General features: G+C 37.8%; 2 protein-coding genes across 6 annotated transcripts in view; both read left to right on the forward strand.

Moving 5' to 3' along the window:
- LOC149160585 (ubiquitin carboxyl-terminal hydrolase 17-like) overlaps positions 1 to 24,140 on the forward strand; it is a 131,249-nt gene that overhangs the window by 93,848 nt on the left and 13,261 nt on the right. The window lies entirely within an intron of this gene.
- On the forward strand, positions 14,370 to 16,315 carry LOC149160586 (uncharacterized). Its single transcript, XM_089435324.1, has 3 exons — positions 14,370 to 15,240; positions 15,355 to 15,496; positions 15,621 to 16,315. Exons 1-3 carry the CDS (start codon positions 14,433 to 14,435, stop codon positions 16,123 to 16,125), a joined length of 1,455 nt encoding a protein of 484 aa, XP_089291450.1. The 5' UTR covers positions 14,370 to 14,432; the 3' UTR covers positions 16,126 to 16,315.

Here is a 24,140-nt window from a genome sequence, read left to right on the forward strand (position 1 = left end):
TGATTAGATTTTGTCCTACACACTTTCTCCAACTCTTCCCTTGCTCTCACACTTCTTTTGCACACACTCAACTCTAGCTCTCTTTCTTCACAATGAACACGTTACACTCAACTCTCACTTTCTCTTGCTTAAATAGATGAGAAATGAGAGTTACAACCCTGAGCTGTCAAATTTTAACACTCCCTCTCAGCGTGGGAGGAATTTCTTTCTGCATCAAAGATCTTTTCTTCCTCTGATCTCTTTCATTCACCTCAGTTCAACTCTGCTCGATAACCTCTGTAACAATGAAGTTGCAATTTAAAGAAGAATCATCCACTTGACACAAATTTGTAAAGGAAAGAACCATCACATGTCACATAAACAAGGACTATACTCAACCAATTTCCATCTCAAAAAAGATAGGTGATAAAACACAAACATTACATAGACAAGACTCAAACAAGTCACACAGACAAGAATCAAACACAACCAAGTGTTAAGTGGTGGAACACCTGCATCGTAAACAAGTCACAAGACTAGTCTCACTACACCTATTGGCTAGAAAGGTGGCTCTTCCCACGTCCTAGACTATGGGTCGGATGCATATTGAGGCTTACTCTTGTGGCACACACTACACAACTGGTCCCTCATCCTCAGGAGCTTTCCGACATCATTCCCTAAACCTGTGAGCTCTGACAGGGAGGAAAGGCAACTCAACGTTCTTGATCAGATGTGACCACCTCCCAGGTGGGTCACGTCCATAAGTCCAAGCTGTTCTCTAAAAACCAAGAACTTCCTTTTCGGTAAAGGCTTGGTAAGAATGTCAACTATCTGATCATCAGTGGAGATGTGATGGAGCCTCACTGCTCCTCTTTACACCATATGCTGGATATAGTGATACTTGATCTCAATATGCTTGGACTTGTCATGAAACACGGGATTTTATACAAGACGAATCCCACTCTTATTGTTACAATATATAACTGTTGTGTCTGGAACTTGCTCAAATAGTTTCCCAAAAAGCTTTCTCAGCCAAACTGCCTCACCGCTAGCCATGCTAGCAACAATGTGCTCAACTTCCATTGTACTAAATGCAACAGAGTTCTGCTCTCTACTCATCCAAGAGATCATGGCAGATCTCAAGCTAAAGCAGCACCCAAAAGTGCTCTTTCTATCAACGGAGTTACCTACCCAATCAGCATCAGTATATCCATGAAGTCTTACATTTTTAGCAGTATATTTCAATCCTAGATTTATAGTTCCATGCAATTATTTGAGTACATGTTTTGCGGCAATACAGTGAGCATGAAAGGGATCAATCATATGTTGACTTAAAGTGTTTACAACAAAGCATATATCAGCCCTAGTGTTTACCAAGAACATCAAAGCACCAATGAGTTGACTATACTCTGTGGGATTTGCTAGACAGGGTCCTACAACTTTTCCACATAATTTTTTAAAGTTCATTTCCATAGGAGTATGCATGGACTTACATTCTACCATAGCAAATCTTTCAAGAAGCTTAACAACATATTTTCCTTGAGAAAGATAAATTTCACGAAGTCTTTGCCAGACCTCTAGTCCCAGAAAGTAATGCATCAAACCAAGGTCTTTCTTTTCAAATTTAGAAGCTAACTCCCCTTTACATTGGAGGATAAGAGGTTCTTCTCCTATCAAAAATAAATCGTCAACATACAATACCAAAATCAAAGGTATCCTTGGATTGTCTTGAAGTAGAGGTTTGGGTTTGCACTGCTTCTTTTGAAACCAAGCTTTATCAGGAAGATATCAATGCGAGCATACCAAGCTCTTGGAGCTTGCTTCAGCCCATATAAGGCTTTCTTCAGTTTGCATACATGAGTTTCCCTATCATGCTCTTCAAAGCCTTGTGGCTGTTCCACAAATACCTCTTCCTTGAGGAAGCCATGCAAGAAAGTAGTTTTCAATACCAAAATCAAAGGTATACCTTGGACTGTCTTGAAGTAGAGGTTTGGGTTTGCATTGCTTCTTGTGAAACCAAGCTTTATCAGAAAGATATCAATGCGAGCATACCAAGCTCTTGGAGCTTGCTTCAACCCATATAAGGCTTTCTTCAGTTTGCATACATGAGTTTCCGTGTCATGCTCTTCAAAGCCTTGTGGTTGTTCCACAAATACCGCTTCCTTGAGGAAGCCATGCAAGAAAATAGTTTTCACGTCCATTTGGTGAAGAGTCCATCCCTGGTTAGCAGCTAAGGCAACAAAAGATCAAATAGTAGTATATCGAGCTACAGGTACAAAAGTCTCATCATAATCTATTCCCTCTTTTTGAGAGAATCTTCTAGCTACAAATATAGCCTTATATTTTTCAATACTACCATCTGCACCATGTTTAATCTTAAACAACCATTTGGAAGTGACAACAGATTTACCTTGAGGTCTAGGAACCATTTCCTAGACATCATTTTGGATGATGGACTTGTATTCTTCAGTCATGGCATCCTTCCAGACTTGTTTTTTTGCATCTTCTCCAAAGGTGCATGGTTCTGCTTGAATGATGTTGCTCATGGCAACAACGTACCCTTGAAACCGACTTGACTTCTTACCATCTCTGAACATTCCTCTTAGGGCAATTTGTTGTTCAACATCTTGCAAGGTATCCCACAACCATAGTGGTCTCTTTCTGGTAGGAGGATCATGTGGTGGAGGATCTAGAGGATCCATGGAACCCATTAGATTATCAGCAAGCTCATTCTCAGGTTCCGGTTCAGACTCAGATGCAGGGTCTTTTTCATTAATAGCTTGTCTTTTAGCAATGGTAGGAGGAGGAGAGTCTCTTGCTTTTCTAAGCGCTGCATCTTCACCAAATGTTACGTCTCTGCTAAAATCGTTAGTGCTTTGACCAAGTACATAAATTCTATAAGATTTTGAATTATCACAATAACCAACAAACATACCTTTCCTACCTGAAGCTTCCAGTTTGTTCCTTTTCTCTTTCGGCACATGGAAGTACACAGGAAAACCAAAGATTTTCAAGTGACTCACCTCAGGCCTTTTACCAGTGAAGACTTCTTCAGGAGTCTTATTGTCTAAGGCCTGATGAGGAGTTTTGTTTTGCACATAAACAACAATATTTGCAACTTCTCCCCACAGAAACTTCGGTAGCTTTTGATCATGCAACATGGCTCTAATTGCTTCCATAATGGTTCTATTTTTCCTTTCAGCCACACCATTTTGTTGTGGATTATATGACATGGGGGTGTCTTTCTTTATTCCAGCGTCTCTGCAAAGATCATTAAACTCATTGGAGGTGAACTCTCCCCCATTATCAGATTGGAAAGCTTTGATCAACTTTCTCGTTTGATTTTCAATCAAAGTCTTGAAATCTCTAAACATGTCAAATTCTTCTCATTTCTTTTTCAAAAAGAATGTCCATGTCTTGTGAGAAAAATCATCAACAAAAATCATGAAATACAATTAGGGACCAAGAGAAGTATAAGGCATAGGTCCACATAAATAAGAATGTATGAGCTGAAGTACTTGACTAGTTTTTGTTCTGCTTGAAGGGAATGGTCTTTTTATATGCTTTCCACTTGCACATCCTGGGCAAAATCCTTCATGATCCATTTTGATCTCAGGGATTACAGAAACCATCTTCCTTACATGAGGTAAGGCTTTGTAGTGTAGGTGAGAAAATCTTCTGTGCCATAGCTCACACTGAAGTTCGATATCATGGACCAATGCATGAATGGGTTTACCATTGACTTTGTAAAGCCCGTCACATTTTGATCCAAGAGTGAAGGCTTCTCTCATGCTTGAGTTCAAAGGCTAAGTTAGAACTTTTCCATTAATAAAAGAAACTTTCATTCCTTTATCTTCTAGAGCAGATATGGATAGAATATTTTTTTTCAAACCAGGTAAATACAAAAATTCTTGCAGAAAAATAGATTTGCCATCTTCTAATTGAAATGAAACTGAACCATAACCTTTAACTTGGCGAGTAAAATTATCGCCAAGGATATCATTTAAATTAGTCTCCCTCTCAACTAGATTAGAGAGTGCCTCTTTGTAACGAGTAAAATGTTTGGAAGCATCGCTATCAACTAACCAACTATCAGATGAATCCGCAGAAGAAGAACTGGAAAGAGCAGAAACAAGAAAATATTCCGATTGAGTTTCTGTTGCATTATTTCTGTATCTTGGATTTCTTGTTTTCTTAGGATGCCCTTTTCTTTGCTTTTCAGAAGAGTATTTTCTATAAATAGGTTTGCTTTTGAATCTAGGACCTCTTCTTTCTTTACAGTCACGGGAAAAATGACGATGTTTTTTTACAGTTAAAGCATCTAACTTTTGACATGTCTAGATTCCCTTTACTTGATTTGAAAGCAGATTTCTTTGTATTACCTTTCTTTCTCTTATCATAGGTTGAAAATGCAATAGGTTCTCTTTCTTCATGATGTGAAATTCTCCCTCTGGAGATCATTTTGGCCTCTTTTTGGATACACTTTCCCAAGAGCTCATCAAATGTGGGAACAATGTTGATGTTGCTGATGGTGGTGATAAAAGTCTCCCACATAGGAGAAAGGCCTCCAAGTGCAATCAACACCATTTCTTTGTTGGGTACAACTTCACCAACTGTTGACAATTGATTCCTGTTTTTAGTCATTCTCAGGGAGTATGCCTGAACCGTCTCTCCTCTATTTATCTTGATGTCCTTCAACTAATTCTTCAAGGCAATAATCTGGTTCAAGTTAGTAATTGCAAATATGTCAATTAATTTGTCATACATTTCTTTAGCTTTCTTCAAACTAGAAACATAAGTAATGAGATGATCACTAAGAGAATCAAGGGTAATTTTTCTTGCTTTGATTTTACCCTTTTCATATTTGGATTTGATAGCGACACTTGCATTCTCTAGTGGATCAGCGATTGTGTCTTCAACATACTCCAGAACTTCGTGTTCTTCAACATTGACATCTACTCTTGCTTTCCATGGACCAAAGTTTGAAGCATTATTCGACTCCTCCTCTATCTTGAAGTAGGACGAAGCCATCTCAATTACAAAACTTTAGCAGCAAGTGGGGTCTCCTCAAGTGATCTCTAATCTCCTTGGACTTTTCTTCACCAAGGCTTTGATACCATGTTAAAATCTGAAAGTTCTATGCAGAAATTTAAAAATTCTTTGCAGAAACTTGAAATTTCTATGCAGAAAACTGAATGTACTTGCAGAAAATTGAATTTATTTTGCAAAAAAATGAATAAAACTGAATGTACTTTGCAGAAAGTTGAATGTACTTTGTAGAAAACTGAATGTACTTTACAAAAACTTGAATGTACTTTGCAGAATACTGAATATACTTGTAGAAAATTGAATGTACTATGCTGTTACAATTACTTAGAATGCAAATTTCTTCTTCACAACTTTTTAGAACAATAATTGTAGATAGAACATAAACTTAAGGATCATATGAAGACAACAAAACACAAATATGAGACACTGAGAGTCAGGTCCAATGACAAGGGAAAAACCCACAAGGGGAAAACCCAAATGATTCTTCTTCTATTAGATTTCTTCAATTGTTCAGTAGAGTACTGAGAGAGAGAGAATGAAAATGAATAAAGTCACCAATGTTTGATCAACTTGCAACTAAAGTGCTCTTGCTGGAAAATCTCCTCCTCCTCTTGATTAGATCTTGTCCTACACACTTGCTCCAGCGCTTCCCTTGCTCTTACTCTTCACTTGGTCTCACACTTCTCTTTCACACACTCAACTCTAGCTCTCCTTCTTTACAATGAACATGTTAGACTCAACTCTCACTTGCTCTCGCTTAAATAGATGAGAAGTGAGAGTTACAAATGAATTTATTCTTTGAGCCAATAATAGGAGAATTGAATTCCACGAGGGAGGGGTTACTTAGGGAGAAGTGTAATTCATCCCAAGAATAGAGAAAGAGGTACTTAGAAAGTGTAAACCCTAGCTATCCCAAGAATAGAGAAAGTGTAAACCCTAGCTATCCTTTTATGAGGGGATAAATTACTTAGAAGAAAGCTATCTAGGAGGTCTTCTATAGCTTTCAAGGGAATAAATTTTACATGCAATGATCATCGAAGATTTTCCAATATAAATATGCATTTAGACAAGTTACAATAGAAAAAAACATAGCAAACATTCATCACATAAAAAACCATTAAAAATGTGCAATTATACTCACAATTTTCCCAATAAATTTCCTTCTTTCAATCCCAAGAAGACATCTCCAATGCATAAACTTGTCTCCAATAGTAATAGCTCCAAAAAGATCACATCTCCACAAGTCGCTGTTGAAGAATGTAACTAGTGTCGGGCTTCATAGTTGTAATTTATCAAAAAATGAAAGAAAAATGAATTTTTATTATTATTAAATTGACTTATTAAAGCATGGATTTCATGCTTGTGTCAATGATCAATAGGTCAAGCCTCCATTGAAGGCCTTTCGGATCTCTGTTGAGTCAAAGTCAATTTCATTATGTAAGAAACCCTTCTTGGGTTCATAAGTGTCAAAGAAATAAATTATTTTGTCTTATCAAAAACCTCCTCCATCAAGTCACCTTGCAAGTCATCTCAAATTGACATTATGCAAGTCGGCTCCTCCAGTTATTCATGTCGGCCTCAACTACAGACAAAAACAACTATATATATATCCTATTGAACTTGGCTCAATAAGAGAATTTCAAGAAGCTCAGATAATAATTGTAGAGAGTGAAGAAAAGGCTATTCAAATTATGTACAGGACAATAAAGGAAGAAAAGTAATTACAAGATCAAGTCTTCATAAGATAACTATAGGCAAAGATTCTATCTATTACATGGTCGAGACTCCTTGAAGAAACTACAGGACTGAAACTTGGTATAGCTATAGGACCGAGATTCTATCCAGCTACATAAGTGATATTTGGTATAGCTATTGGACCGAGGAATTATATATGACCATATGACTTATTTATGAGAGGACTCGTGTAACTATAGGACTAAGGTTCCATATGATGACAGGACTAAGGCTTCATATAACTTTAGGACTAAAGGTTAAGATGACTACTACTACATGGCCGAAGTATAACAAAGCCAAGATGAACTACTTGTCATTAGCATATGAAGAAATGGACCAACAGATGTGTGCTAGGTTGAGTTGATGGATCGAAGGTATTCTTGGTCTAGGTGTCAAGGGTCTTGGTCTATCTCATTTTGAATTACTAGTGCATAGTTTGTATTGCGTTTTCTCGTGGAGAGGGGTTTTGCCTTGGCTGTGTGCCTATATCCTGTGTTTCCTTTTTGTTTGTGATCTTTATGGATTGGCATTAGTCTTTATGATAAAAACGTAACAAACTAAAAGAAGATATTATAAGTAAAACATCATAAGATAATATCATAATAAAAGAGAAATCAAGTTAAATACATGATGTGCTAGATTTCTCAACATGGTTTTAGAGCTTTGTTCATTTAAAATAAGGGTAGAAAGAAGGCCACATTGGCTTAAGATCAAGAAAAAAAGGATATCTACCTAGGACTAAATTACTAAGTGCAAGAAGGACTAAGAAAATGTAGGCAAATAGACTAGCTCTCTCCACTGTAACTATATTGTAGATTTGAGCATAAATAGCAGAGGCAGAGTGTCTTAGAGCGAAGATCTGGATTCTCCATTATAAAATCTGAATTTGTGGTGTCATCTGATAGCTTTAAAGTCTAGGAGTATATGCACTTGTGGAGGGATCAAATTTATGTTTTGAGCACTGTTGATAATATCGGCGATATATCGCCGAATATCGGAAATATCGCGATATTTTCGGCGAGCCGATATATCGCCCCGCGATTTCCGAAATATCGGCGATATTTTCGAAAATATCGCGCGACGATCTAAAATATTGCCGGGCGTGTTTTTCCGCGGCTACAAAAAACGAAAATTGGTTTTTTTTCTTCATTTTTGTTTCTGAGTGTTGGAGAAGAAAGGGAAAGAGTTTTGTGGTGCTTGTCAAGGAGGGTTTGAAGATCAAACGACGATTATCACCACCAATTAAGATTTTTTTGTGGATCAAAGATTGAAGAATAGTGAGACAAAACTTCATTTTTTCCATTAGCAGGTATGTTCTTAAAAACCCCTATGTTAATGATTTTTTCATAGATTTAGGGTTATGCTTGCTTGCCTCTTTGCCTACCAACATTTTGTTTCTTTGTTTTTTTCCATTTGCTATGATTTTCATGCCCATGAACCAATGCAAGGGTTTTCTCCATATTTGGACAGCAAGCTTCATTTTTTTTTTTTCAACTTTCTTATGCACCCTCTTATTGCCATTTTTCATTCACATTGCAAAATGCAAATAATGTAGTAATTTTTTTTGAATGAGGTTGTTATTACTTATTATTTTTTCATTTTGTGTTGGGGGGTTTAATGCCAATTTTTTGTTTTTTTTGTGCCCTAGGTTTGAATTAGTTCACTACAAATGTCAAATATGCCAAAAGCCTTGGACCCATTTTGGGAGTATGGGGAGGCTGTTGGTGGGGCAAATCAGGGATATATATCATGCAACTTGTGTGGGACCAAGATGTCAGGAGGGATTACACGATTGAAATACCATCTGGCTAAACTCTCTGCATATGATGCAGATGTGATGCCTTGTATGGTTTCTAGTGCAGAGGTTATACAAAAAGCTCGTGAAGCAATTGCTGAACAAGACAGAAAGAAAGCTGCTAGGGAGAGGCCAATGGTCTCAGATAGATAGTTGCTAGTTTTATTTGTTTTGCAATTTTTGCTACATATAAGTTTATAACTCATGATGATGAAATACTTTTAAAGTTTTATATATGTGATGTTGTTTTGTTTGAGTCCTTGATTGGACAATTATCACTATCAGGGATCAGCAGGATATGTGATGTTATTTTGTTTGAGTCCTTGATTGGACAATTATCAATTTATCACTATGAGGGATCAATAGGATATGTGATGTTATTTTGTTTGAGTCCTTGATTGGATAATTATCAGGGATCAACGGGATTTGGTATTGCCTTTGAAGTTTGATGTATCATTTCTATTTGACATCATATATATCAATGCCTTCTTCATATTTATGTGCCAATGTGTTTAGTTCATGTTGTTATTGCTTTATATGATTAGAAATCTGAAAAAAATGAATATATTATGCATTTTTTGTGCTTGCCGATATTTGCTGATATTTTGTCGATATTTTCGCCGATATTGCCGATACGATATTTTCTGGACCTTGGCCGATATTTTCCCGATACCGATATTATCAACACTGGTTTTGAGTATCACTTAAAGGGCAAATATGAGTGCAAGTTTGGGATTATAAGCATATCTTGCAACCTCTCTCACCTTGGAAAGGAGCGGAGCCTCCCTCAAAGTTTTGAAGCATAAGTATACATTTGAAGCATAAGTATACATTGGTAAGGCTAAATATAAGTCGAAGATCTGAGCACATAATGAATTCAAGGCCAATCAAACTTGAGTCCAGTCATCAATCAAATTTGTATCAAAGGTATCGCGAAGGGCATTGTAATCCTTTTATAAGTTACAATCACCACAGACTTCGAGGAATATAAAAGGACCAAATCAAGTTATGTTATAGTCACTATATTTGAAGAAGAGATCCCAATATAAAAGGGCAAGTTGCATGAAAAGCTGCCTATTGAATAATGAAGAAATTGATGTCTTGCTCTAGCATGTGGAAAATGTCATGAAGATTTCACCAACGGTCAAGTAAGTATTATCTTATTTTGTATGTCTCTATCCTCTAACAATATGTCTTCAGTTAAGCAAGGAGAACAATTAATTCAATGAAGAACGAAGGTATGTAATTCTTGAGGTATGTGACATTGAAGTATCATTTGTTATAAGGTTTAGCATAAAAATGCTTTTACTTTTATGTTCTTAGGATGGGCTTGAAGACCGTTAATATATACTCTTGTTTCTAATTAATGATATATAGGGCTTGTAAGTAGGACAATGTCCCTAGAGCAAATGAAAGTTTGTAATCCACTCAAGGCATTCGAAACCCTAGATAGAATTTATGTTATTATACATCTATATTTTGTTTGTACTTGTCAGTAAGTATTGCAGGGATGGAGGAGACTTCAAAGGATAAACTTGAAGCATGAAAGAAGTTTTGTTGCAAAGGAAGCCCTTTAAGGATTGATTTTCTACAAGGTTTGTTAAGGAACAACTCAAGGTATGTCTTAGACTATAAGCTCTTTTATAAAGTTCTCTTCATGTAAAAGGTGCGACCATTCTTCATTTTGAAATTTTCGTTACATTACTAACATCATTATGCCTAGGGTTTTGAATCTTAAAGATTCTTGTTAGGGTAACTAATCATCAGATTAAATCTACCCTCGTCATACTATCATTTTGATCATTCTTGTGAAACATTAACATTTAGGGTTCACTATAAAACCCTAATCCTCTTGACGCTAAGGGTATGCCGATGAAACCCTAGTTTACTTAGGGTTTGTACAATAAAATTCTATCCTTTCTTAGGATATGTTAACAATAATGTTGAAACCCTAGTCCTCTTAGGGTTGTTAATAAAGAACCAATGATGAAAAGACTATTCTTGTAATATTTAGGGTTTTGGTATTGTTATGGCAAAATCCTAGTCTTTTAGGGTTTGTTGTCATTGTCTTAATAATAAACCAAATCCTTGAGTTAGGGTTTTTTGCTAATGAATCAAACCCTAGATTTTTAGGGTTTGATGAATTAGGGTTTATAGAAAAATCCTTTGGTATGTATTCTTCCGCTCAATCGAAACCCGAACTTGATTGAAATTGTTGTGTATCTAACTTTGATGTATTAATTCTAGGGTTTGTAAAAGTTTCGAAGCATATAATGATAGAAACCCTAGATATGCATATGCTAGTATGCTAACTTGAGTATTGATGCATCTAAGGTTTATAACAAAAACCTTAGCGAAAGGTTGAAGTTTAGAATGTAAAAGGTTGTATCTCTTGTTGATTATATCTTGGGCTAGATATTTGATGTCTAGACTCTAAAGCATGAATGATTTGATGCTTCCATTATAATGACATGATAAAACATATCATAGTTGTCTTTGTGCCTCTGTACATTTTTATTTTGTTGTACTTGCTATTAAAATTTTGTAGGTACATAATCTTCAAGATGTTGGATATGTTCGTAATTGAAGATGATGATGAGCATGATGTAGGAAGCTATAACAATGATGATGATCAAGATAACCTTGATGCCATGAAACCTTGAAAGGATGAAGTTTCTCCGATGTTATGAAGTCGTTAATCTCCCTAAAGTTGAGAGGGAGCTTAGATAGAAGAAAAGGTATATCTCCCCAGTTGAGAGGGAGGGAATATTATAACAATAAATTCCTTGGAGTAAAAATAAATGAAAAGAAATACAGAGCAATGTTTGTGATTCATAAAGTTGCAATGAAAAGACTTAAGAAGTACTAAGGTTGTATTTGGTGCTGCTGAAGAAGTAAAAGAAGAAAGCTTCCAACAAGATATATTTGGATAACTTGATGATGATACAAGCGCCATCAGAATGAAGGAGGACCTTGAAGGTTTGTGTTTACTTGTATATACATTTGAAAGTTTATTATTGATTGGGGTTGTGTTTGTACAAGTAAATCACTCCATAAGAAGGATGAACACTTGGGAAGTATGCTTGGACAAATGGATATATCTGATTTAGTTTATATGGGAGAGATGAAGCATCTAATGTCAAGATGCTTGGGAGGACATCTAGCCGACCTATGTGTGGTAGAGCTTAAAATCTTGATGGTACCTAGACTAGCTAAATCTCAAGTCCCCTTACTCCCACCCGCCTAGAATACCCTGGTTAGGTATCTAGTCCATAGCACTGAGTGCACTAGAACTCGACATAATTAATATCATTTTGAGATCTTCCATATATCTCTATGTGTATGTAATTATGAATACCTCCCTAATTAAGAGGGAGTGTTGAAAAATGTAACTAGTGTCCATCTTCATAATTGTAATTTATCAAAAAGGAAAGAAAAGGAATTTTTATTATTATTAAATTGACTTATTAAAGCATGAATTTCATGCTTGGGTCAATGATCAATAGGTGAAGCCTCCATTGAAGGCCTTTAGGATCTCTGTTGAGTCAAAGTCAAATTCATTATGTAAGAAACCCTTCTTGGGTTCATAGTGTCAAAGAAAGAATTTTTTTTTTTTCAAAAACCTCCTCCATCAAGTCACTTTGCAAGTTGGTCTCAAATTGACATTATGCAAGTCGGCTCCTCCAGATATTCATGTTGGCCTCAACTACAGACAAAAACAACTATGTATATCCTATTGAACCCGGCTCAATAAGTGAATGTCAAGAAGTTCGGATAACAATTGCAAAGAGCAAAGAAAAAGCTATTTAGATTATATATAGGACAATAAAAGAAGAAAAGTAATTACAATGTCAAATCTTCATAAGGTAACTACAAGACAAAGATTCTATTTATTATAGGGTCGAGGCTCCTTGAAGAAACTATAGGACCGAAACTTGGTATAGCTACAAAACCGAGATTCTATCCAGCTACAAGAGTGATATTTGGTATACCTATTGGACCGAGGACTTATATATGATTACAAGACTTATGTATGACAAGACTCATGTCTAACTACAAGACCGAGGTTCCATATGATGATAGGACTAAGACTTCATATAACTACAGGACTAAAGGTTAAGATGACTACTACTACAGGACCGAAGTATAAGAAAGCCAAGATGAACTACTTGGACCAACAAATGTGTGCTAGGCTGACTTGATGGATCGAAGGAATTCTTGGTCTAAGTGTCAAGGGTCTTGATCTATCTCATTTTGAATTACAAGTGAAGAGTTTGGACTAGGTTTTCTCCTAAAGAGGGGTTTTTCCAGTGTTGCACACATCGCGATTTAATCGCGATAAAATCGGAAAATCGCGATTTTTTCAAAATGCCGATTCAAATCGCGATTTTTATCCAAAAAATCGGCGGAAATTTTTTTTAACGATTTTTATCGAAAAAATCGCGATTTTTAAGGAAAAAATCGCGGGAGGCGCGGGCAGCGGGGGTTTTATATGTAAAATCGATTTTTTGTTTATTCATTCAGCAGTCCGCCGCGGAGGAGAAGGAGGAGAAGGAGAAGAAGGGAGGGAGAGGGTTGCCGTCGCTTGTGGGAGCCGATTTTAGGAGGAATCCAAGCCAAGATCGCGAATTTGTCCATAAACCAGGTATGTAGATTAATTTTTTTTTGTTTTGGTTCTCTAAAAACTTTGTTTTTCATTGTTTTTAAAGAATTTTTAGAAATTTTTCATTGATTTGGGATGGGTTATTTGTTATGACTATGAGAACCAATTTTTGATTTTTATTTTCTCATTTTCTTTAAACATTGTTTATTTTTTTGATTTTTCATTGTTTTTTGGGTTTAGAAATTCAAATTGGGATTTTGGAAATAATTAGCTTGTAATTTTGCAAATGCTAAATTGTAATTTGTATTTACTATTTACTATTATCATTTATGTAATCCTAAATTCCTATTTCCTAATCCTTATTTTTCCATAGGTTTGCAAATTCAAAATTCAAAAACAAACATGCCAAGGAAATTGGATCCTTTCTGGGAATATGGTGACCCTAAAACTCCGAATGATAGACAAAACTTGATTTGCAAGTTGTGTGGAAAGGAAATATTCGGGGGGGTGTACAGGTTGAAGTTCCACCTTGCACAAATCCCTGGACGTGATGTGGGGCCCTGTCTAAAGACAAATGCTGAAATTATCCAAAAAGCCATGAGAGCATTGGGAGAATTAGAGCACACTAGAGACGCCAAAGAAGAACTCAAAAGGCAACTAAGAAGGTCAGTTGAAGGAAGTGGGCCAAGTGGCACAGGTTCTACTGCAGCGTCAGTCAATCCGTTTGCTGCATCATCATATTTTGTTCCTCGAACCACACCTGGTTCACAACCAACTATCGGTTCAATGATGAAAAGAACTGAAAAAGAAAAAGCTGACAAGTTGATGACAAAATTTCTCCTCTGGAGTGATATTCCTTTCAGCATTATAAGGAATAATCCATTTTTCCAACCTACTCTTGATGCTGTTGCCAGTGTTGGCCCGGGGTACAAACTCCCTTCTCTTCATGATTTCAGAGGCCGGCTTCTTCAAGATGAAAAGCGTGACTGCACCCAAAGATTGGAGGATTTTAGGGCATCATGGGCACAAACAGGATGCACTGTTATGTCAGATGGTTGGACTGACCAAAAGGGGAGAACCCTTATAAACTTCTTGGTTAGTTGTCCCTTGGGGACTATGTTTATCAAATCTGTTGATGCAACTCATCAAATCAAAGATGCAAAAAATTTATGTGATTTGCTGGATGTGTTTATTTTGGAGGTGGGTGCAGAAAATGTTGTCCAAGTCATAACGGACAACGCTGCAAATTATGTTGCTGCTGGTAGATTGCTTATGGACAGGCATCCTACTTTATTTTGGACACCTTGTGCTGCCCATTGTATTGATTTGATGTTAGAGGACATAGGGAAAATTCCCTTTGTCAAAGAGGCTGTTGACTCATCAAAAACCATCACAAAATTTATTTACAATCACACATCTGTGCTTAGCTTGATGAGAAAATGCACCAACAACAAAGAGTTGGTGCGCCCCGCCATTACACGGTTTGCGACGAGTTTCATATCTCTTCAATCCCTCTTGAATTCTATGTGGGATTTGAAGAGAATGTTTGTTTCAGAGGAGTGGCGTTCTTCGCCAATGAGCCGCAAACCAGAAGGAGAGGCCGTCTGCAGACTTGTTTCATACCAAGAAGACTTCTGGGCGGGAGTGCAGGAGGTGTGCGCTGTCACAGAACCTTTGGTAAAGGTTCTTCGGTTGGTAGATGGTGAGAAGCCCGCAATGGGCTATTTGTATGAAGCCATGGATAGGGCCAAAGAAGCCATTCGGTCCTACTATGATGACAAGGGAGATGATGGGTTCCAGAGACAACTCCTTCTATGGAAGGTCATTGATGAGCGATGGAACAACACACTCCATCGTCCCATTCATGCTGCTGGCCTTTTCCTGAACCCTGCATTTTCTTATGCATGTGGGTTTAATTTTGATGTTGAGGTCGTGGAAGGATTATTAACCTGTGTCCAGAAGATGGTGAAAACTCCAGAAGAACGTATGGAGGTCTCTAGACAAATTGAGCAATATAAGTTGTCAGGTGGCACATTTGGCTTTGAGATGGCTATCAATGATAGGACGGTTAAAATCCCAGGTATTTTTTAGTTTGTAGTATGTACTTTGTAACTTTGTTTCAAATTTCATTGTTTCTTCAAATTCCATTTTTTTCTTATGTTTATTTAAAATTTTCTTTGTAATTTTGTTGTAGACGCATGGTGGAAGATGTATGGTGGCAGAGTACCCCTTTTGCAAAATCTTGCCGTGCGCATCCTCAGCCAAACATGCAGCTCCTCGGGATGTGAGCGCAATTGGAGTGTATTTGAAAAAATACACAACAAGAAGCGCAATAGGTTAACACTTAAACATTTAAAATATTGCAAATTTCCAAATAAATTTTTGAATTCATTAAAGTTTTAAACAATATTTTTTTTATAATATTAATTATTAATTTATTATTTCATGAACTTTGTACAGGTTGGAGTCCCATAGACTTAATGACATGGTCTATGTCTACTACAATCTTCGATTGTGGGTGAAACAACTAGAGAAGACACCTGATACGGAAGCCATCTCATTGGATGGGATTGACACCACTGCTGAATGGAGGGTTGAGACCGAGAGGCCTCTCATGGATCCCACTGAGGATTGGTTAGTGCAGGATGAGGGGGAGGAGGAGGGGGAGGAGGAGGAGGAGGAGGAGGAGCAGGAGCAGGAGCAGGAGCAGGAGGAGGAGGAGTTGGAGGAGCAGGAGGAGGAGGTGACACCGCCTACCCGGGCTACCCGGGCTACCACTACCACCAGTAGAGGACGTGGTCTCCGTCCACCTCAGCCTCTTGTAGCTGCTACTACTAGTTCTTCAGCTTCTAGAGCACGTCAGACTCCACTGCCATTTCCACCACCACAGGCACCAGCTTCTACATCTAGAGGGAAAGAGAAAGCTGTGCCATATTCTCGCAAGAGGGGCAGAGGAAATCAATAGGATTAGACTTTCATTTTATTGTATATGACATTATGACATGATGAGATACATTATCATATTTTTTGTTGATATTTTGAGGCTGAGTTGGACTTGGGACTCAGGACTTACTATTCAGGACATGATTCAATGTTATGTGTGATTTTAGCGCTAGAAATGATATTGAACATCTTATATATTAGTTTTTTTATCATATTTATGTGTCAATGTATTTATTTTATGTTGTAGATGGTTTAGATATTAAAAAAATTGAAAAAAAATGAAAAAAAATGAATATTTTTGTGCCAAACGATTTTTTCCGATTTTTTCCCGATTTTAACGATTTTTCCGATTTTTTCCCGGCGCCGATTAAATCCCGATCGCGATGTGTGCAACATTGGGTTTTTCCCTCACTATGTGCCTATATCGTGTGTTCCCTTTTTGTTTGTGATCTTCATGGATTGGTATTAGTCTTAATGATAAGAACTTAACAAATTAAAAGAAGATATAATAAGTAAAACATGATAAGATAATGTCATAATAGAAGAGAAATCGAGCTAAGTACATGATGCCCTAGATTTCTCAATAATATCGAGTAGCAAAAAGGGCAAGTCAAGCTCTCTCAAGGAGGTTGAAATCCACAAGTGATGATGAACAAATAGAATGGAGTGATCCTCCCTATATAGGAGGTCTATTACATCCATTAATCCAACTAGAAGCTGTATAATAAGTTTGATTTTGAGTAGACATGAAATAAATGGGTTACAAGCTAACCCAATAGCTCAACAAAATAAAATATGCCACTATTTGCCCACACATGTCAACAAAATCCTTTTCTAAACATGACATCATGCCCTTTTAGCGCTAATAAGGATCCAAAAGTGCAATACAGGGGCTAGATGCATCTCCAACCATCATGATCAACCATCAATTGAGGAGGGATCCTCAACTCAAGCATCAAAACATCTTCATGTGTCCAAAAGCCAACTTTGGGTGCACTGCATCATCTCCATGGGGACTATCATGGCAATGTGGTGTATTCTCTCGCCAACCTTGGGGCTTCATGAGGCAATACAAGCCCTCCCTAATCCACAAGTGATGATGAACAAATAGAATGGAGTGATCCTCCCTATATAGGAGGTCTATTACATCCATTAATCCAACTAGAAGCCGTATAATAAGTTTGATTTTAAGTAGACATGAACTAAATGGGTTACAAGCCAACCCAATAGCTCAACAAAATAAAATATGCCACTATTTACCCACACATGTCAGCAAAATCCTTCTCTAAACATGACATCATGCCCTTTTATGGCTAATAAGGATCCAAAAGTGCAATACAAGGGCTAGATGCATTTCCAACCATCATGATCAACCATTAATTGAGGAGGGATCCTCAACTCAAGCATCAAAACATCTTCATGTGTCCAAAAGCCAACTTTGGGTGCTCTGCATCATCTCCATGGGGACCATCATGGCAATGTGGTGTATTCTCTCTCCAACCTTGGGGCTCCACGAGGCAATAGAAGCCCTCCCTAATCATCTTGGGGATGATGATCATCGTTTAGGCTTCGGATCAAGGCACACCCATCAAGTAGTGTCAAGGCTAGCCTGGGGCATGTTAGGTTTGCTGGGTACATCATTAAAAATTCTCAATGCCAAGCAAAGCGAGCTCAACATTCTAGCATCTGGGGGTACTTTGGGGTGTGACTCAACTGTTAATATCATCAAAGTGCCCAACGCTCTGCTGTGGAAGAGCAACGTTGCCTCTGCAAGGTTGTGATGATATCTGGAAGTTTAGTACAACTCGGCATCATGTAGTGTAAGAGTGGAATAGGTGTACTCTCAAGGCTTAAATTGCTCTCTGTAAAACCACTTGGAAAAACCATCTCAAACTCAAGTGAAAGCAACCACTCATTAGAGAATGATCATAGATGCATCATAGTGGACCATACTCAATTGTTAAGGGCATAATAACACTTCAAATTGGGATCACTTTCAAATGTCTAACTAGACCAAGTCCCATAAAAGTGTTTTCAACCTTTTTAGAGGTGGCTAGGTAATCAACCCTATTAGTTGCTTCCAACTCCTAAGGGGAGGTGACATTTACAAGGTCAACTATTCAATTCATAGGTGTCAATGACAATAAGTGGCAATGGAGGGGAGTGACTTCATAGCTAAGTGCCATGGCCAAGGGACCAACTGATGGAGGTCCACATCGTGAGTGTATAGATGTAATGGAGGGAGCAATTATGGATGCATGATTTACGCTTTTTGTTCGTTTTCTTTTTCCACTCCTCTGGTTTGTCTTTTACTACTTTTTGATAATGCTTTTATATGGAGCATAACTACAGGATGCAAGCTTTCTTTTTATGATATAACATCTATTTAACCCTTTAAGATGGGTCATTTTCTCACTCATTAGGGTTTGGACATGCAAGGGTTCCTTATGATGAGATGGAGCATCTAGTGCTCAAGAACTAGGCGAAGGATAATGTGGGGGGTAGAGATTATGCTAGGCTTTTGGCCACATGCTAATTATGTCCTGGCCATATTTTGCATTTTAACTTTTCATTTTCTTTTGCTGTGGCCATCTTATGTTGTTATCTTTCTTGTAGTTGTGTCAAAGTCTAGGGCAAATTTTTCATTCCCAACTCAAGGATGTGGATGCATGGGTGCCAAATCCTAATGAACCAATGACAATTAACCTAAAGGATGGATAGGGTATCAAGGGAATGATAAAAGATGTTAAGTATGGAAGGGTTATGGACACACTACTTCAATCCAAGTTTCCCAAGTAGTGCCCCTCCCATAACCCTAAGGCCTCAGAGGAGGTCCCTTTGAACTGGGGCTAAATAGTAACCACCCTAGTAAGGTGAGAGACAAGTTTAAAGTCAACATTGGTCATTCATCTAGATCACCCCTTTATCCATGTTAGAATGCCCAAAACATTAATTAAAAGCACTTGATTACAAAATGGTTAAAGTACCTGCCAAGTGGTAGTCCACCTTCGTTCAAGAGGAATGTTGGATGGTGAGAGGTGTATGACCCGTGCAAATGGTGGAGGAATGTGGCATATCATCATTATTGAGCAATATGTAGGGTTGCTGGGTGGCTGGCTATCCAAGATAGGGGAAAAGTTTTCTCCTATAGGGTTAGTAGGTTACCCATTTTTGGTTGGTAATAGGGCCCACAATATGGACCCCTCTACAACGTTTCTCATGAAGTGTTATGGAATAATGGAATAAGGGGTGCAGCTATTCTCAATTTTTAAGCCTACAATCACATTATCTGTAATTAAGCTTTTGTGAGACCCAAAAAGTGTCGCCCTCTCTTTTCTAGGTTGAAATACATTTCACTAATGCATTTTGGTGGGACCTAGTAGAAGTGCATCCCCTATCTTGTCCAAGGAGCAAATTCTACACAAAATAAAGCACATGTGGGCCCCTAGGTAGTGTGTCCCACCTTTTTGAGACATGGTCACCAACCTAATGTTATCTCCCTAGTGCAATTTAGGCATAAATAGCTAGTGTGCCCATAAAAAAATAACATTAGCCCCCTTTTTAAAATAATTGATTTGAAAAGCTTAGTGACAGCTTAGGAAATCAATGAGTTAACCATGAATGATCCAAAATTCATGCCTTTTTCTACATGGAGTATGCTAGTACATGTGATATGGGCCCAATATAAATGCAAAGCATGATGCAACTGCTAGGGATCAATACTATTGAAAATGGTGAAAAAGGGGACACAATGCTCTCTCCTAACCGTATACACCACCGAGGAACCACCATATGCTAGGAAATTATTGCCTAATCTTTGATGATGACAGTAGTGCAGTGCATGATGAATATGCTTGGGAAAAACCTCATGTGCAATTTTTGGAAGCTACTAGAAGAGAACAATATTTTATTGTATGGGCCTCCTTGTTGCAAAATCTAGCATGTTCAATTCAAAATCTTATTGGGTGGGGCTAGACCTTATGGCAACAAGAGAAAGGGTTGCCATTGTCACCTCAACAACCTTTCTCTTACTCTTTAGTGGTGATTAACCACAGGGGAGGCTTCCTAGATCCCCTAAAGGACGATTCTAATGCTATTCCTCAAGATGTTGAATAAGAGGTCTAAATATTGGATCGAGTACCGACAATGCCTTGAATGGCCTAGCTGTTCTATACCATGTTTCAAATACGTTATGCCTATACCAAGACAAGGCTGCTATAAGTTAGGGTTTGGATAGTGTGTAATGATAAGGTGTTCAATGCCATATAACAACACAAGAAAAGGCTTCAAATGATGTTCAACAACAAAGGATCGAAGATACTCCAATAGAGACTAGGATTAGGTTAGGGATTTATTTCTATGGCTACTAAGTATGCATAAGCAACAAAAAGAAGGTGATGTCAACCCTAAGTAGGAGGTATCAACCATGCATTATGCTAGATTTGCTTTTACACAATTTATAGATGCAAATTCTAATTTATGAGCCAAAAACGTCCACACAAATTTTGCTTTTACGCATAAATCTATTCTAGAAACCCTAATGACTACCCTAGATGTCTCAGGAGGAGGGAAAAAAATATGAAATTTAGTAAAGTTTATGGATCAACACACCAACTATTAGTGTCTTATCTTATTGGGGTTTAATGGAGTTTTTTAGGGCTAAATTTCAAGGGAAAGATCTTGATGGAATAAGGGGGGATGGCTAGGCCATCCACTTTCGAAACCCTAACTATTATTCTTGTGAGGGAAGAAATTAAACATAGGGAATGCACATCCAGAGTTTCCTTATAGGCCTTAAAGAGAACAATTTTATATGCAATAATGTAGCATGATTCCAATAATAATTAAGCATTTAGTCATCGCACAAAATGGAAACCCTATTTCATAAATTCAACATGCAAAATATCAATGATAAAACATTAAAATTACTAAAATCTATACAAAAGGCACTTCTTTTGATCCTAGAATAACATCTCCATGCAAAAATTGATTCCACAAGAACGTTGTAATCACTGAAAGATCACATATTGCCCACAGTAGTGAAATATACTAGCTTGCACTCCCTTAGAGAGGAAAATAATAGAATGTGTGATGATGAAAATGATACCAGGGGAGTCTCTATTTATATCCCACTCCTTTTACAATAAATACAATTAACAAACCCTACTTACAAATCTACTTCGAGTGTTCTACAAGAGATAGGTTACATGCCAACCTCATAACTCGAATCATAATATAAAATGCCACATATGCCCACATGCGTGGGAGAAAAAACTGACTCCACTATGACATCAACCTCCAAATTAGCTTGAAATGCCATAAGTGAGTGTCAAGTGGGCTCATGAATGCGTCATACTCCAAGATGTAGCTCTAAGATCAAGGGCATGCCTCCAAAGTGCCTCCATACCAAGACTCATCTCCATTGTGCCCAATGTCACCCTCTCCAATAGGTCCATGAGGCACATCGTCAATATCTCCAAAACCAAGCTTCAAGGATTCAGTGTTCCACCATATAGAGGTACCTCAGAGTGTCAAGTACCATGTGCGGTCATCAAGTAGCCCAATGCTCTGCTCTAGATAGGCAACTTTGCATCAACAAGGTCACACCCTCTCTTTGGAATAGATAAAACAAATTCTGCGATGCTGTTGAGAAAGAGGATGATCATTTCTCAAGAGGCCTCTGCCACTGTGACAAAACCCTCTTAAGATAAAGTGAAATCAACAACCATTAGGTAGAACAAACATAATGTATCATAGTGGACCATATCTAATGCTAGAGACAGTAATATTTCACACAAAGCTCACATGGGAATGACTTTAGGGCAAGTTGTCATAGCCAAGTGACCAACTAAGATGAGTCATCTTGTCACTCATTAGGGTTGGGACCAATGTTTTTAAAACCGGAACCGGTGACCGGACCGGTCCACCTAATGAACCGGTTTACCGACCGGAACCAGTCTAACCGGGATTGGTTTGGTCTAAACGAGCCGGTTTTAAAAAAATATATTAAATAATTAATTTTTAATGAAACAAAACTATTTTTAAGATGTAAAACCATGATTCCAAGCCAATAGAGACAAAATATGCAAAATTTGCTCATTTATATACCATGTAAAGGTGAATATATCAAAATGGCACCGAGTGCAATACATAACATCGACAAAATAGCAAAATACATAAGAAATGAGGCTCTAAATGGCCTATAAAGTCCAAAAACAATGTTGCAAGCTATGAGGCCATTGGCCTACTACAAGTCTACAGTGTACACATGATCAATCATCAAGTTCATCACCACTACTAGACACAGGATCATCATCAGGAGCTACATAGACATCATCTGGTTCAGAGTCTGAGGATGCCTCAGCCTGATCTACAACCTCAGTATCAATGCCACCAATGACAATAGAAGTGGACCTAATGGAAGCACGAGTTTGTCGACCTGCATGACTAGTGCCTTCCATTGGTTCTTTGCCTTTCCTTGATGCCGTTACTGATCTTGGTTCTGATGCCACCACATAATCTGCTTCATCCCCTGCTAAAGCCATGTCGATATCAAAATCAGCGTCAAACACAGGTTCTTCAGTCTCCTCCACCCATTCTGATGTTGGATCAATATCGTCCAACACAATGGGATCTACATCGGGAGTTTTGCTCATCATTTGGAGCTCCGATTGCATTTATTGTTTACCCCCAAACCATGAAATCCTGAAAACCATTAAGTCTGCTGAATTTTGAGTGAAATCTAAAATTTTAGTTTCTCCATATGAAATCCAATGACGTCGAAACCACTCTTAAACATCCTGAGTCATTTCATGGTAATGTTAAAAATTTAAGTAAAAGGATGAAAATGAAAATTAAAGGAAATGTCACTTTTACTTTAAGAATATAACATTACCATTTATTGCCAACATTGTTAGGGTTGAAACACCCTTAGTTTCCCCCCAAAAACCCTAAAACACAATGAGAAATATGCTTTTTTAACTTTACAGTGGGCGTGCCTAAAACCGGCCGGTTCCGTCCTAAACCGGCCGGTTTTCACCGGTTAGGGCAAAAAATTGGAGAAATGTGCATTCAAACCGGGTTTTTTGGCCGGTTTAGACCGGCTGGCTTGCTAACCGGCCGGTTAGACCAGTAACCGGTTTTTAAAAACGGTTTTTAAAACATTGGTTGGGACAATACAAGAGTTGTGTTTAATAGATGAAGCATTATGTTCTTGAGGAACTGGGCGATGGCTAATGAGGGGGTAGAGCTCATGCCGGGCCATTTCTCATGTGCTAATTAAATGCCCCAGCCATCTTTTGCATTTTATATTTTTGTTTTGGTGTGGTTTTCATATGATTTTACCTTTCTTTTAGCTACATCAACCTCCAAGGCAATGTTTTTTACCCTAGACTCAAGGATGAGGATGAAAGGGTGTCAATTCCCATGACTAATGATCACCAACACGAAGAATGGAAATGAATACACAGAAAGATAGAAAGTGTTAAGCATGGAATATCATGGACACACTACTTCAATTAGAGCCTCCCTTGTAGTGCCCTTCCTAAAACGCAAAGGCCTCAGAGGAGGTTCCACTGGACTAGAGTCAAAGACTAACCATTGTTATCAGAACCAAACCAAAACTGGTGGAATCGGTCGGTCCGATTGGTTTGGGGGCCAAACCGGTTCGTTTCTAGGTATGGAACTGGAAATGAATGTTTCGGTGCCGAATTGACTGGTTCTGTAATGGAACCGAACATTTCGATATTGATCTAACCATTTTTCACTGAACCGCCGACCAGTTTTGTACAATTCGACGAAAGCTGTTCCAAATACAATTTTTTTAAGAAAAAACACGGATTTTGAGTGGGGTAGCCTAATATTCAAGCATATGCCCCTGGTATTGCTAAGCAATTTATGGTAATGTTAAATTCTTCAAGTAAAAGTGACCTTCTTCTTTATCATTCATTTTCATCCTTTTACTTAATTTTTTAACATTACCATGAAATGGCTTAGGATGTTTGGGAATGGTTCTGACCTCTTTGGATTTCATATGGA

The sequence above is a fragment of the Pinus tabuliformis genome, chromosome 5_2 (assembly GCF_031772625.1).
Source record: "Pinus tabuliformis cultivar Carrire ecotype Pingquan chromosome 5_2, CPIR1, whole genome shotgun sequence".
NCBI classification, from domain to species: Eukaryota; Viridiplantae; Streptophyta; class Pinopsida; order Pinales; family Pinaceae; genus Pinus; species Pinus tabuliformis.

Excerpts from the sequence above, each read along its gene's own strand:
- LOC149160586 (XM_089435324.1), top strand. The coding sequence starts at position 14,433 with ATGGACAGGCATCCTACTTTATTTTGGACACCTTGTGCTGCCCATTGT. Across the intron at positions 15,241-15,354 it reads TAGGACGGTTAAAATCCCAG|ACGCATGGTGGAAGATGTAT; the intron begins GTATTTTTTAGT and ends ATTTTGTTGTAG. Across the intron at positions 15,497-15,620 it reads CACAACAAGAAGCGCAATAG|GTTGGAGTCCCATAGACTTA; the intron begins GTTAACACTTAA and ends AACTTTGTACAG.